Raw genomic sequence first — 15,675 nt, forward strand, 5'->3', positions numbered from 1 at the left:
TGATGATTTGAAAAGACATTCATCTGAGAAGATGACAAGAAACGGTGGTGGCCTGACTGGCGGCGGTTAGAGGCTGAATGGATGGCATGGTTAAATTTTGTGGCTAGGTTTTGGTTTGGTTGGATTGAATATGGCTGAATTTTGGTTTGATTGAATTATTTTAAGGGTGTTTTAGGTATTTTTTTTTTGAAATTTTGGTGATGTAGCGCCGCTAACCGCCAATTTTTTTTGAAAGATATTTTTGTCATAAGTATCGTGACAAGAGCGCCGGCACAAAAGTTGAGAGGTTTACTAACCGTTTTTAAAAGTTTAAGGGTTTATTGATAGGTTTATTAAAGGTTAAGGTTCATGAGTGATTATTAGCCAAGTAGAGAAGAAGCTTTCTATAGAAACGGGAGAGGAAAGTTTTTAGAAAGAGAAGCTTTAACTTCTATTTTACCCGATCTTTATAAAAAGAAATTTTGGTTTTATAGAGTTATTTAACTGTTACTTTTGTGTGCTTGTAATGTTTTTTTATATAAAATATGGGCCTTTTGATTTGCATGAAACGCAACCTCTTATGAAGTGATTAAAGCATGTAGCGGACTAATTCAATCAGTTAAAATGAAAATCAGTCAACAATCCAGTCCAATTCATTCGTAAAAATTAAAAAAAGTGCAGTCTAACCAGATTGAAATGGTATAATCAGAATGCACCTACGAATTGACATTTTTTTAAAAAAATTGAATGAACCGACCGTTTTTTTTTATATTTGATAATTTTTCCTTGGATTTGTTGATATTGAGCCATGAAAATTGCTAAAAGGAACATAGACCATACAATTTAGGCTTAATTGTTTTCTACTATTTTACTCATCTGGTTAAACCGACCATAAGTTTTGGCTGTCTGTTCGGTTTTTAAAATGCCAATCTTACATAGTTCCATCCAATAAAGATCACATGTACACAAAATTTAGAATAAAAGAATTCTTCAAAATTAAATTTTTTAATAAGGATCAAGTAAGATATAAGCTAATATTATAAGGACTTCTAGATTGGCCAAATTTAGTACTCTCTCCTTCGGAAATAATAGGCTTATTTGATTTACACTCATTCTAAAAAATTTAGTATATTTAATTAGAATAATATTAACTTCCCATATCCTTGTAAAATAATTAGTACATTCATCTTTTTAATATATTTTTATTAAATAATAATTCAAAATCACTCATAAAATACGTATAAAAATATTTTTAATATTGAAACTATTAAAAAAGCATTAATTATTGTCGTTATCAAAGCCATTATCAATTTAATTTAATTGACTAAAACGAATTCAATTAAAAATATTTTAGATATTTATTAATTTAACTGCTTTCTAAAAATAGAAACAAACCTATAATTTGAAATGTGTGAAATAAAAACAATTCTGTCTTTTTCATACGGAAGGGTATCGAATTAGTTCTTCAATACCCTATTTGCCTTCTCTTCTTTTAGTTATATATTACTTCCTCCGTTCTAATAGAGTTGTCCACTTTAAAAAATATTTGTGTCACACTTTTAAAAAATAACAATTTTTATATTTAATTTTTTTATATTATTTTTATTTAAAATTTTACTAATGAGTAAATTGTAAGTGGAGACTATATCAAATAACAATAATGACAAAAAAATAAGAATTTTTTTATAAAATTTATAATAATAATTGTTTTTTATAAATTGTGTGATAAAGATAAAATGAACAATTTAATTGGGATGGAGGAAAAAAGTACTAACAAGCAGGGAATTGTTAAAATAGAAAGTAGACAATTAATGCCAAATAAAGTAGTGGACGCTTATGCTTATTGTGGTATCAATTTAATAATCCAGCTAAGTGCTAATTAATAAGGGTAGATGATATTTAAAAATAATAATAACACTTGCTATATATTAATAGTACAAAGGCATTCCATCAAATTCTATAAGTTTCTGCAAATGATTAACGACTTTCATGAATAGTAGTGCACATCTTGTTAATTATTATAGAAATGATTTTCTTTTAATCTTAAAGAAAAAGAGAGGCTAAAAGCCTAAACCTAATGAAATTATGCAAGTTGGAGAATTGATTAGTTAGATAGTCCAAAAGTTGATAGGTTGTTTTTGGGCATGAAAATGGATTTCTGAGTTTACTTATTGAGAAAGATATGGATTTTGACATTAATTAACTTATATTATTAATCATTGAACCTTTAATTAGATGTAGCTTGCGATCCAGTACAATAATATAATTCTCCAATTTTATCATCAATTTGCTACGTGGGTTACATTTTTGTAAGTTACCGCATAGTATTTGATCTCCCAATTATAAGATTATGTAGTATGAGAGATTTTTAAGTAAATTCAGTTTATCACGTCATCCGTGTAATAGCTTATTATATTATGATACGTCATTAAAATATGGGCATTTTTATAATTTTGTTTATTACTTTTTGACACTTTTGAAAAGTAATATTACGATAAACTCATTATTTTTATAACGTGTCATAATGTGATAGTTTTAGTCCACAGATAGTGTGGTGAACTGAGTCTACCTAAAAAAAATTTCTTTGTAATATTTCTTCCAATTTAATATAATTATAGTTGTAAGTAATTAATTATGCAACACATCTCATTTATTACTAGTACTAATTAAATTCCCCCAAGTAACAAGGCACTAGGCAGCACTAAAAAAAGAGTGTCATGTCAACAACAACATATACATACACACGTGCATGCAAATAAATATGGGATATGATATGTCATATATAAAATCTAATTATTCTTAAGGTTATCATATATAGATAGTTGTAAAACACAAGAATGAAACAAATATAAAAAGAAAATAAAAGGAGATAAATGATTGAGTTATCAATAATTAGGTAGTAAATTTGGTAATGAGTAATAATAATTCTTGTTTGGGTCGCTAGAAAAAGAGAATCATAACACGATATACACTTGCTTTTCTCACCACACAAATTAATCTTACACTTTGATTAGTTGTCGGTGGAATATTTCAGATAATGGAAAAGAAACGATGGACTTATTTATGCCATGATTACACTACTCACTACTTTACTTTTGGAAGAAAAAAAATCTCATACTATACGAACTATATAGGTATAAACGAGTTGGACTGTTGGAGTGTTGTTTGTAATCAATTTGAAAATTTGGAGTCAAGTTCGGGTTCGAGCTATTTGAATTTAATTTCTAGTCGAAATTGAATATCATTTGAAAAAATTCGTTTGAGTTCAAATTCAAACATGAAAATCTATGCCAATTTGAACTCGAAATTGTATAGTATACTCAAGTTCAAGATTGAACTTAACATAATCCGGACTCGGCTCGGTTTGTTTATACTCTTATCTGAATTTTTAAAACTTTATTATTTTAATATCTAAATTTTTACAAACGTTAACTAGTTTCGATCACCATACTATTAATAAAACTAAAAATTAATTTTAAATTTATTATTAATATTTGTCATTTTAATCCTATATTAAAAAATGTATAATTGAGCAAAATAAAAACAAATGTATATACACCACCATTATTTCTTTTGTTAATATGATAAAAAATTAATTATTTGAAACATGTTTTTTTTTTATAGCACATCAATGACTAAAAAAGTTAAGAATACGTGTTTAATATATTTTTAAAAATAAAAATATTAATTTAAAATAAAAATTAAAAATTCAGACACTAAAGTTGTAAATTTGCAAAAGATTAAACACCATAATGTAGTTTTGCCTTTACTATCCAAATATAGGGTAGATCTTAAAGAGCTATGGTATAATTACGGCCTAGCTGACTAAATGAGATACTACTAGTACTGATAGAGAAGGATTTCAAAGTACAAAAATGATGTAAGAATACAGGTTTCAATCCAACTCTTCAACTAAGATGTCCACATCTAAATACAAAACACAGCACAGCCATTGGCCAGCTTTCATTTTCAAACATAATTGCAAATTAACTATATTTGTCCTTCAACCACCTCCGTCCATCAACATTCTGTCCCCACCCACTTCCACATTGCCGGTTAATCAATACTCGGTAAATATATGGAGAATCAGTTAATTATAACAGAAAACCGACAACAGTACCGCCAGGCAGCGCTTCCGAAAGCACGGACGAACCATATAATCATTTACGATGCGCCTCAATGTCTATCGCCACCTTTGGCGGCTTGTTCTTCTTTTGCTGGTATTTGGCGTATGAATACCATACCCCTCCGGATGTGTTGATCACTAATCCGAGCACGTTTAAACCATGTACTTGAACCCCACCCAGTAAGACAAAACCGAGGGTCTGATAATGTTAAAGAAACATAAGTTATGGACCAATTACTCAAATTCAATTATGTGTAACAGCAGATCAGTAAACACATACCGTGGATCCAACACCTTTGAGAACTCCCACGATAGTTGTTGTTAGAGCAGAGTTGACTATAGTACACAAGAACATGGTGTAATTGAGAACGATTCCCATCACCAATGAAAGAATAAGAATCACCATAAGCGATAAAGAACTACTCTGCAATTTTTAACTGTTTTCAAGTTAGAATTCTGTCTCATATGCCACACAATTGAACACATGCAATAGACCTTTCAAGTTGCAGGTAAGTAACTTTCAGATGCTAATGCTAGCAGTATCAAAGCATAAGATTATTAAATAAAATACTACAAAAAGCATGTATGAGAACCATCACTTCAACCAGGAGACTGGCGATTAAAAGCCTCAGATATTTAAGATAATACAAGAACAGCACCATGAAATAAGGAATCGAAGCTAAGAATTTAGTGCATTCCTTTTATTCTGCTATTGATATTTTTTCTATAGTCTACCCTTGGGTTTAGAATAACCTTTTCGTGTCGTGTATGCATAACACAAATTTAAAATGAATTTTTGCAGTATACTGTTCCACGCTTAGAGAATCTCCAAGTTATAAGGCATTCTTGGAGAAAATAATTGCTTAGTGCATCAACCCAAAATCCCAAAATTTTATCACAAACAAAGCAACTCATGAAGTAGGCACATCTACTCCAATCTAAGGTGATCATCTAAAAATAAAGACTCATCTTGATGCTTGGCAAAAATTGAACCTCGGTGTAAGTGGCTAATCAATAGTCCAGAATACCACTAGCAATTGACGCCATAGTAAGAGTTATAAGTGTATCAATAATAAATATTCAACTTTATTTTTTGTCAAATAACTCTGAGAGTAGCCCATATGAGTGCACACCTTCATAATATTTGCATAAAATTGATTCCTGAAGCATCGAGAATTTTTCAGATTTAATCTTAGAGAACAAGGGTTTGAGATTCTGACCTTTGCAAATAACAATGACAAAGAATTCGGAAATTCTCCCGTACTTATGATTATAAATGCCAAAAATGGAAGTGACAAAAAGCTGTTGTAGAACATTATCTCAACTGAAGAAAGACCATCCTCTGCACCAGACTTCTCAACCAATACAAGGTACATCGTCTACATCGTTAAAGTAGCACTACTATAAGTGAGCAAAAAACAACAATGGCGTACTATATGCTTAAATAACTGAATAAGGACGTAACAGTCAAACCTGAAAGAAAACAGAAGTAAGAGCCATGCTGTATCCAAATAAGTCAAAAGAAAAATCTCCAAGTGCTGCGATTAGAACTCCAGCAGCAGTTAATAGTACAGAAAGAGTCACCTGAAATAGAATGGATAGATATAATTGTAAATGAGTTTTTCATATTCAAAATTAATACTCATGTAAAATGCTTGTACAAGGATGCAATCAGACAGAATTTTATTTGCTCAACTCAAGTTCTTTATATCGGAACTTAATGTGATTTTTATAAAGACTTGTATAAGCCAAAAGAAATTTTAATGAATACAGTTTAATAATTACCAACAAAATACCATTCACATCAAATCTACCTCATTGAAAACATACAATAGAACTAGGGGTGTAACCAAATTGAGCCAACTCATGCACAACTAGAAATTGACTCAAAAAATACTCGAAATCGACTCAATTAATATAGGGTCGATCTCGATCTCGAGTTAATTACAGAGTCGAGTATCAAAATACTGGACTAGCTAGCTCAGGAGCTTTAATTAAATTATATTTTTACCTTTATATTTATATATATTTACAATAATACCTATATTTTTATATTAAAATCTATTTTTTGAATATCTATACAGATAGTCGAGTAGTAAAGTTTGAGTTTCAATTATTCTACAAAGTTCAAACTCAAGCTCCTAAAATGAAACTCAATCTAGTTCGAGTTGAGTTTCGAGCTTTAGATTGTAGAGTCGAGGTCGAGCTCGATCTTGAAAGTGTTTTGACTCGACTTAGTTACACCCCTAACTGCGAAAAGTAATTGTGCACCATGTTAGATAACAAACCACACACCTGCATTGTAGGTTTTCCCTTTCCGGAAAAGAAGCCGGCGACAAGCACAGCGAGTGGAGTAAGTCTCTTAATAGCAATGTACATAGGAATATTAACTCCTTTCAAACTCGCCAACGCAAAAGCCACATTAGCATTATAAAATAGTGAAACCGGGAGCAGCTTTTTAGCCGTTTGCATATCTAGTCCCTTGGCTTTTGCATATCCCATTTGCCGGCCAAAATGTATAAGCAAAACAGTTGCCAATTGCTAAACCAATCAATCACACAACAAACATTAACATCAACAGAACATAGACCAAACAAACTAAAATCAAAATTAAAGAGGCCAGAAGTTTTCTTTACCTGCAGAGTGAGAAGGGTCATTGAGTGAGAATACTGCATAAGAATTGCCTTATTGATAAACACCATAGCCATAGAAGCAACCCCATATGATAAAGCCGCAAACAAACTATAATTTCCAACATCATCATTAAATTAAAACAACTTCTTACAAGAACAAATAACATGAACTAAAATAAAAAAAATACCTTAAAGAAGAACTAGTTTCATGATCACTTCGATTCTCCATAGCTGATTATAAAATATCAAATCAATCACAAAGAACTCAGCTTTACACTGACACCCTTTAAACCAAACAATCTCACTCTTGCAGCCACTCTCTTAATCACTTTACATCATCAAATCAATAATTTTTTCTTTTACCAATATTAAAAAAAGCCAAAACGAAGCAGATTTATCATCAAAATTAGGAACCCAAATAGAAAGATACAATCTTTTTTAGCTGAATCAAGAAACCCGTTAGTGTTTGTTGGATCAAGAAATGGGGAGCTTAAAAAATTGAATAAATAATAATAAAATCCATAAAAAAAAGCAAATTGAAAATAAAAAAAGAAGGGAGAAAAGGGGCGGTTTAGTGTGCGATAGGGACAACCAGCTGGCAAGAACATGGAAATTGCGAGAGCCATTGATAGCAAATGGATTGGCTGATCCACATTTTCTTGTTTTATTCCTCATTTTTTGGGTGCAAAGATCAAGGCTTTTCGTAGTGGGTTGTTGGTTTTATTAGAGTTTTTAAGTGTTCGAAGCTTCGAACTTAAGATAATTAAATGGGGCTACCCGTACTGTATCAGACCTCTAATTAGGGTTATTTTTGAGTTAATCTGTCACCTTCCTTCTCTTAATTACTTTCCTTCTACTGGTAAAAATGCGATTGTAGTCAAGATTGAGACGGTGTCGTGTTGAACTTTAGGTGAGCAGAAGTTGGGTTGGGCTGGAGCCTAGATCAGGTCAGTTCATTGTAAGCCCAATTAGGTTTATGAGGTGACTTCTTGACGTGCAAAAGCCGGATCAGACTGTTAGTGAGTACGACTCAATTATAAAAAACAAATTAATTTTTCAGTTCGCTTTAATTTTACACGTATAAACTTGAGTTAAGTATTACACATAAAATATCTAATCAAATTAAAAGATTAATTGAATCGACTAGTTTGGTTTTAGTTTAATTTGTGAAATCGTGATTCTCTAAATACTTGGTTTGATCAATTTTAAAAATATAACTAAATTATGTTTATAAGTTCATTAAGAGCCGCTGCATACGTTTTCTCTTAAATTCATCGAATATATTACAAATATTTATATTAAATTAAACCGAATGATTGAATTAAATTGATAAATCTCTTTGGTTTGTTTAATACTAATTAAAAAATAATTTTTTTAATTATTTTGATTTAAAAAATTCAATTAAATTTTAACAAAAATGATTAAGAAATAAAATCGAAACACAAAGAACAGCTTATCTACTAATACACTTCGACTCCTTTTAATTTCTTTAAATCTTTATTAATTCAGTTAAATTAAAATATTTAATTCAATTTAGTTCGGTTCGGTTGAAACCGAACTGAACCTTACTAATTACAAGGACAAATGACAACAGCACACGTCTTCATTACCTGCCAGTTTGAGTTCAGTCCAGTCTGAAAGAAGTCTGTTTATAGTATGCATTTGAACATAGCTTTACCAAGTGGACAAACAATTCGGGAAAGATTTGTTGGTTCTAAACAGACTCGCCCCACATTAACATTTACAAACACAAACACTAAAACAAAAGCACAAGATCAAGATCAAGTATGAGTCTCTCTAAAAAACCGGTCTTCTTCCAGCCACTTCTTCCTCGTTTTGATGACAATTTTGTAAGTCTTCTCTCATTTTGTCTTAAAGTTTTGATGTTGTGTTCATGAAATGAAAGTGTTTAGGGTTTTGCAGTTTATTCCCATTGCATTTATGGAGCACTTAAAGGAAGCAAACTTGGAGAAAGCTGTTCTAACAAGCTCAGCTGGTAAGCTTTGGCCTGTTAAGATCAATGGCAGAAGGTTTGAAGATGGCTGGAAAGCGTTTTGCAGACACCATGAGTTGATTGTTGGCGAGTTCTTGGTTTTCAGACTTGAACCTGACATGGTTTTCCATGTCGTCGTTTTTGGGCATAGTACCTGTGAGAGAAAGTGTCCGGTTTTTTCAATAAAAGAAGAAAGAACTGAAATTCCACCACAAATGGAAGAAGAAGAAGAAGAAGACACACCTGCAAAACCATTTTCCCCTGGTAAGCTAGGTCTCTTATTATTAGTATTCCGGGTTTGTATTTCGTACCCATTTCATGAACTAATCGAAAACCAACTCAAAATGTAGATACTTTTGTTATTGTGTTTCTGTGATTTAGAGAAGAAGCCCAACAACAAGGAGCAATGTGCTAATGGCGGTTCTTCTGTTCCTCAGTGCTCCTACTTTGATGTAGAACTGACAGATTATAGTGCCAAGTTGTGTAGAGTGGTTGGTAACTTGTAATTATTCGTTTGAATATGTTTGATTTTGTTTTTTAAGTTTGTTAGACTTCCTAATCTGTATATCCAAACAGCGAATACCGGTCAACTTCAAGAAGCTACATGGTCTAACCAATAGACACTGCGAGATGACTATTGAGGATGAAAAGGGGAGGTTCTGGCCAGCTGATCTGTCTTACAGTGAATACAATAATCACGCATTTATTGGGCGCGGCTGGACTAATTGTCGCTCTGCAAATGGCCTTAGGGCGGGACACTCGTTGAGGTTTGAGCTCGTTAGGAATGGAAAAATTCCATCATTCAAAATAAAGAGTAAGCTGTCTTGACTTCTTAAAGTTTTGCTCCAATTTCGCTACAGCTCTCAAATTTCACACTTTTAAGGGAAGAAAATAATTTAATGTGGACAATAGTACACTGCTTGCTTATGCATTATGCATGTAAGTACCATGTTGGTCAAGTCACACTCGCCGTGAACATTAATGAAAAATAGCACAATTTGAAAATTGGCAGGGTGGTATCGGAGTCGCTGATTCTAGCATGTGCCGTCGAGATAGTATGATTGATGAATGTAGGGATGGATTCATATGTAACGATAGCTAGACCAACTCAAAACTTGGATACTTGTTATGATAGCTAGATTCATACATAATTTGTTTTTGTAGCTGTCATATTTTAGAGAGTTGTGATTGTGTTTCGTGATTTAGAGATGAAGTCCAACAAGAAAAAGCAATGTGCAAAAGTTTGTTCTTCTGTTCCTAAAGGCCCCTACTTTGATGCAGAACTCACAGCTTATAGTGCCAAAAGACCATTGGTAAAAGTACCTCTTCTTATGGATATGTTTGGTTTTGTTTTTTTAAATTTGTTAGGCTTTCTAATTAGAATTATGAAAGCAGCATGTACCAATGGAGTTTGCAATTCGACATGGTCTAAACAATAGACGTCGCGAGATGATTATTGAGGATGAAAATGGAAGGTCTTGGCCAACAGCTCTGGGGTACAAAGAATCAGATCAACGTGTTTTTATTGGAGGTGGCTGGGCTATTTGTTGCTCTGCAAATGAGCTTAAGGCAGGGGACTCATTGAGGTTTGAGCTCATTAAGAATGGGAAAACTCCCTCATTGAAAATGAGCAGTAAGTTTACCCGAGCTCTTAAAGTTTTGTTTTAACTTCTTTTATCTCTTTTCTTTTACGATTTCGCTACAGCTCTCAAATATCATACTTTTAAGGGAAGAAGTTGGTTTAATATGAACAATTTAACACTGGCATATGCATGTAGCCGTGTTGGCGAAGTCACAGTCATCAGTGACACTAATGAAACATAGCATAATTTGAGAATTACAGGGTGTTAGTATTTGCCATCGGAATAGTATGATTGATGAATGTAGGATGATTTCATATTTTTTTTTATAGACGACACTTCTCATTAACACAATCGCCTTGATTATGTTATATAAAGGACTAAATGCAAAGCCTGAGGTTACAGAGGACCTGAATTGTGACGAAGCCCGAGGTAGTTCTTCATCAACCAGACATTCCAACTCTAATGCAACTTTGAAGGCATCTTACCCTAGAAAATGTAAACTGGTAAGTTCTAATCCAATACATAGCAATTTAAGTACTTGCTATGAATTGTTACTCATGTATGGAGTTCAATTACAGAAAATTCCCAAAGAAGAAGAACCAAAAGACCCTGGTTTCGGTAAGTTCATCGCTTATTCTTGTATTATGTGGGTTTGAGTTGCCTTGGATAATGTAGTTCACTATTAGGTATGATTTGTGTCTTCAACTAGTAATATTTTCCTACTTCAAGGTCAAAACCATGCTTGGAATACCGAGTAAAGCAAAAATTTCTTGGTGATACAACATGAAAAAGAGAACCTATATAATACTTAAAGTTTCTGAATCATACCACATGGAAGACCGCCTGATACTCGGCAGATACGTTGCTTAATGTATGCTTCTGATGATAAACTTTGCATGTCTCTTCATTTTGGTTATTCAGATAAGCCCGAAAAGGAAAAGCGGACTTCCGTTAAAGTAGAAGTTTGTCCGTCTGATTCTGGTCTTCGACCCCCTTTCTTTGCGAAGAAACTGTCATCCTGCACAATCTCTTTGTACAAATTGGTTGGTGGTGACTTTAAGTTTTGAAAAGTATGTATAAATCAATTTTTTTTTTCTGACTCTAATTCACACTTCCAAGCAGTACATTCCCATGAAGTTTGCAAAGCTTCACCATCTAGACGCTATATGCAGCAAGATAATTCTTATCGATCAAAAAGGACGGTCTTGGCCAGCAAAAGTAGTGTACGAAAAGTCATACAATCACGTTTATATTAAAGATGGTTGGAAGGAGTTTACTTCTGGAAATGAGATCAAGCCGGGAGATTCTTTAGTTTTCGAAATCATCGGAACTGGCAAAAGGCCCGTACTTAAAGTATTTGGTAAGTCTTTTTTTCCTCCTACGAAGAGCTCATTTTTATCTCTTGCATATTTGCATTACACTTATCTTGCATAACTTTGCCTCGCTAACTATACTTTCTAAACCACAACGACTGTTGCTGACATGTCGTGTGATTATATGTTTATCGGGTAACATTTATGAGGAATATTAACGAGCACGCTAGCTATCTAAATGTTCTTTTAAGAAATTTGGCAAGCATACCTAATTTTGTTACCTAGTGTATAGTTTTTTGCTCACATCATTCTTTATGTATTGGTAGTAAATTATATTTTGATCTCATTTGTTGGTTTTAAAGATGTAAAACAAGGTACAGAGAGGTACCGACAGTACTTCCGCGAAGAGAACACCTGAAAGGGAAGCTCGGAACTCGGAAGATTGTGAAGATGTCGAGCCGCTTACATAGTGAACAAGTCAAGTTACTACTTACTACTATCTGCTGGAAGTCACTTTTTGCATTAGTGTTGGAGCTGAATGTTAAATGAATTTAGTATCATCTGTCAGTCATTACTTATTATGGACTGTCTGTTAGGATATATATGATCTGTTGAAATCTAGTAAAATATAGCTAGATAATATAATCAGAGTGTTTTGTAAACCTTAAAAACCTAATGAAAATGAAACGGTGACGAATTTGGTCTTAGTAAATCAAGTCATATTATAACGACAATGCCTTTAGTCGCTAAAACTGTTCGTGTCGAAATAATTAGATCGTTGCCTTTTCAGGTTACTGGATGTATAATTTAATCCAGTGAAAATTCTTAAGGTTTTGAAATGATAGAGTAATACAGTTTATTGAGTTGCAATGCAAGATATCCCCGAGCTGTAAAGGTTTTAGCGACGCGTTTCCAGTGTTTCTGTGGCGGTTTTCTATAAAGCATTTTGCTATCAAGCTAGTACTAGTATTTTTGTAAGCTTTAAAAGCTAGTGAAGGAGAAAATACACGTCAACTGAGTAATTACCATTCATTTATGGCGAGTTAAAGCAACAACTAAGTAGTCTCGGTTCTAAGAAACCAACATTTAATTTCGATAAAAAAGAGAAATGGTTTGCAGATTTTAAGTTCTAAATCATGATTGCAAAAAGCAAAATTATATTAGGGTGTATGAACTTGTTTTCAAGTACTAGTTTAATGTTTGAACTTTTTTTTTTTAGAATTACTATAATTTTGTAATATGAATATTCTTTCTCCTTCTAATAAAAGTAGAAAAAAATTTACTTTTACAAAATTAATTAATTATAGTCAAATTATTGTAATATTCTAACAATACCTTTTCAATTTTTAAAAGTGAATCATTGTAGAGCTACTTTATTGCTAATAGGATAATAAGTTTATAGGAATATTAAATATATTATATATTTTTTTCTTTTTTTTAAACTATAAGTATAAAAATAAGTGTAATCCTATTTATTAAGCTATTAGTTAATTACTCCCTCCGGTTCATAATTTTTGTTGCATTTGGCTTTGACACAAACTAAAATAATAATTAATGTTTTAATTTAAAAACATTTTTACTAAGTTACCCAATATTGAAACTTGTTTACATTTTTCGACTACTATTTTATTTATTTATTGTATTCTTTCAATAAATTAATGGGGACATACATGGAAAAATAGCAATTAATGCTCTTTTAATTTTTTAAAGTGACAAATATTATGGACTAAAAAAAATTTCAAATGCGACATATATTACGGTCTGGAGGCAGGGGTGTGGCCACATGCACCACAAGAGGGGCATTTGCCCCTCTTGTTTTTAAAAATTTACAGTTTTTTATGTGAAAGTTAATTTTAGTTTGTACAAATTACTTAAAAAAATGTTATATATTGACCCTCTTAGTTTTAACAGATTTTAATTTTTACATGTTAATTAAGAACATAAAAAATTTTGCCCCCCTTAATTTTAATTTTTGGCTACGTCTCTGTCCGGAGGGGGTAATATTCTGGTTCACTACATAAAATATAGTCAAAATGAATTCATCTACTCACAACTATAGTCTTTTTGTCAAATATATTATAACTTTTGAACTTTATCAATTTGATCCATTATCTATGTGATCAGTTTCAAATATATCCAAAACATAACCAAGCTTTACGTATACATCGAGTAAATGATAGCAAATTGACAAAGTAATTCAAAGACCATAATATATTTGACAAAAGGCTACAATTGTGGATTAATAAGTTCAATTTGCCTAAAGTATATGGTTATTATAAATTGAACCTCATATTTAATAAAAAAGATAAATTTAAAAAATAAGTGTTAAAATCATTTAAATTCTGAAGAGCTCAAGTATTTATAGATAAATATAGTATTACTTAACAGACAAAAAAACAGAAGAAGCAACTTTTTGTATCTTTATCAAATAATAAAATAGAACTCTCTTTGTTCTAAAATAATAAATTGTTGGAGAAATATATAAATTAAAAAGAAATACTAAAATAAGCAAAAAAAATATTATTTATTTTTTAAATTTTATCCTTTTACATTTTGTTAGATATATAGATAACATATTAATTATTTATTCTATGTTGGTGCATTGATAGTTATTCTATATTAAAATATAAAGTAATTCATTCATTTAGATACTTATGAATATTTATTAGAATAGATTCTTTTAATTAAAAATAGAAGTATTATCCTCAAACTATCCTATTTTTAAAAAATAATTACAAGCATTTGGATCATGAATTGACAATTATATTTGATGTCCAGTTTCATAAAATATTTATAAAAAAATATTTTTAACCGGTGTTTATTCACCATAAATATACCATAATACACTGTAAATACAAAATACAATACACCATAAAAACACCAAAAGAAAAATTAATAAACACCAAAAATATATTTTGAAATTAAAAGAACAATTTAAAAAATAAAAAAGGTATGAGATGTAATTATTTATAAAAGATGGACAACGCTCTAATTGTTTTTCAAAAATAAGATAATTTGATAGTTATCCCAAAAATAAAAGATAACTAATTTAGATAAAAATAGTTAAATAGCCAAACAATTTGGGATAGAAGAAGTAACCCTTTTTTTATCTTGTAAAGACAAGAAACATATCAAACAAGTGATTTTAATCATTTTTATCATCGATGTGCTAAAAAACTTATATTTATTTATATATTATTGTCATATTAGAGGGAAAATGACGATAATATGTACACATATGATATATTTATCTACATAAAATTAAAATGACAAACTATAATAATAAATTAAAGATTATGTTTGTATTTTTATTTTTTATAGTAGTACGATGATGAAAAAAATAAGGCTAATCCTCTAAAAATCCCCTCACCTTTCAACCCTTTTTGTTTGCACCATCACCTTTCAAAATCCCCAATTTTTCCCTAATTAACACCTTTCACTTTCAATTGCACCCTCGAAATATTAAATTGATCTTTTTTCACTCAAAAAATTTCGAATCAATATTTTTTATTTTTACTCATTTTCTAAATAGTACTAAATGTTAAAATTTCAACAATAAAAGCATCTTTTCTAAAAAAAATATTTCAAAAATTACTAAAATTCATATTCACTTTTATTTAATTTTACCGTTTTAATTCCATAGTAATTAAATTAGATACCGTTTATAATACTTGTTGAAATATAAAGTATTAATTTGAACTTTTTACAGTAAAAATAGGTCAATTTAATATTTAAGGGTGTAATTGAAAGTGAAAGGTGAAAATTAGGGTAAATTGGGGATTTTGAAAGGTGAGGGTGCAAATGAAAGAAAATTGAAAGGTAAAGGGTTTTTCAGGGGATTAGCCAAAAAAATAACTATATAAAAATATTTTATTTTTGATAAATGTTTTAAAAGTTAAAAAACTACTATAACTAAAAAAATAAAATTCTAAATTCTAGTATATCTATCAGAAAAACAAATCCGTAATATTTAAGTTTGAAAAAGTAAAAAGAAAAATTAAACGCGCTTCACGCGCGACTTTTGATTTTCTTCTCAGATGAGAAGAAA

General features: G+C 30.8%; 2 protein-coding genes across 2 annotated transcripts; one reads left to right on the forward strand and one right to left on the reverse strand.

Moving 5' to 3' along the window:
* Window positions 1–3,826: 3,826 nt before the first annotated feature.
* Window positions 3,827–7,426, reverse strand: LOC126670165 (UDP-galactose/UDP-glucose transporter 7). Its single transcript, XM_050363834.2, has 7 exons — window positions 6,927–7,426; window positions 6,742–6,847; window positions 6,401–6,646; window positions 5,579–5,689; window positions 5,326–5,484; window positions 4,386–4,529; window positions 3,827–4,304 (listed from the first exon to the last, which is right to left on the reverse strand). The coding sequence occupies exons 1-7, from the start codon at window positions 6,965–6,967 to the stop codon at window positions 4,140–4,142; spliced, it is 972 nt and encodes a 323-aa protein (XP_050219791.1). The 5' UTR covers window positions 6,968–7,426; the 3' UTR covers window positions 3,827–4,139.
* Window positions 7,427–8,336: 910 nt separating this feature from the next.
* On the forward strand, window positions 8,337–12,361 carry LOC126667844 (B3 domain-containing protein REM17-like). The gene is made up of 11 exons (XM_050360940.2): window positions 8,337–8,588; window positions 8,662–8,995; window positions 9,113–9,222; window positions 9,308–9,545; window positions 9,938–10,044; window positions 10,127–10,364; window positions 10,690–10,817; window positions 10,893–10,932; window positions 11,236–11,357; window positions 11,437–11,674; window positions 11,990–12,361. Exons 1-11 carry the CDS (start codon window positions 8,526–8,528, stop codon window positions 12,043–12,045), a joined length of 1,674 nt encoding a protein of 557 aa, XP_050216897.1. The 5' UTR covers window positions 8,337–8,525; the 3' UTR covers window positions 12,046–12,361.
* The last annotated feature ends 3,314 nt before the right edge of the window (window positions 12,362–15,675 follow it).

The sequence above is a fragment of the Mercurialis annua genome, linkage group LG2 (assembly GCF_937616625.2).
Source record: "Mercurialis annua linkage group LG2, ddMerAnnu1.2, whole genome shotgun sequence".
Taxonomy (NCBI): Eukaryota; Viridiplantae; Streptophyta; class Magnoliopsida; order Malpighiales; family Euphorbiaceae; genus Mercurialis; species Mercurialis annua.

What these genes read in the sequence shown, in the direction of transcription:
- LOC126670165 (XM_050363834.2), bottom strand. Translation starts at nt 6,967, where the DNA reads ATGGAGAATCGAAGTGATCATGAAACTAGTTCTTCTTTAAG. An exon ending in TGTCATTGTTATTTGCAAAG is followed by an intron (nt 4,530 to 5,325) that starts GTCAGAATCTCA and finishes TAAAAATTGCAG; the next exon opens with AGTAGTTCTTTATCGCTTAT. An exon ending in TCAAAGGTGTTGGATCCACG is followed by an intron (nt 4,305 to 4,385) that starts GTATGTGTTTAC and finishes TAACATTATCAG; the next exon opens with ACCCTCGGTTTTGTCTTACT.
- LOC126667844 (XM_050360940.2), top strand. Translation starts at nt 8,526, where the DNA reads ATGAGTCTCTCTAAAAAACCGGTCTTCTTCCAGCCACTTCTTCCTCGT. An exon ending in TGCAAAACCATTTTCCCCTG is followed by an intron (nt 8,996 to 9,112) that starts GTAAGCTAGGTC and finishes TCTGTGATTTAG; the next exon opens with AGAAGAAGCCCAACAACAAG. An exon ending in CAATCTCTTTGTACAAATTG is followed by an intron (nt 11,358 to 11,436) that starts GTTGGTGGTGAC and finishes ACTTCCAAGCAG; the next exon opens with TACATTCCCATGAAGTTTGC.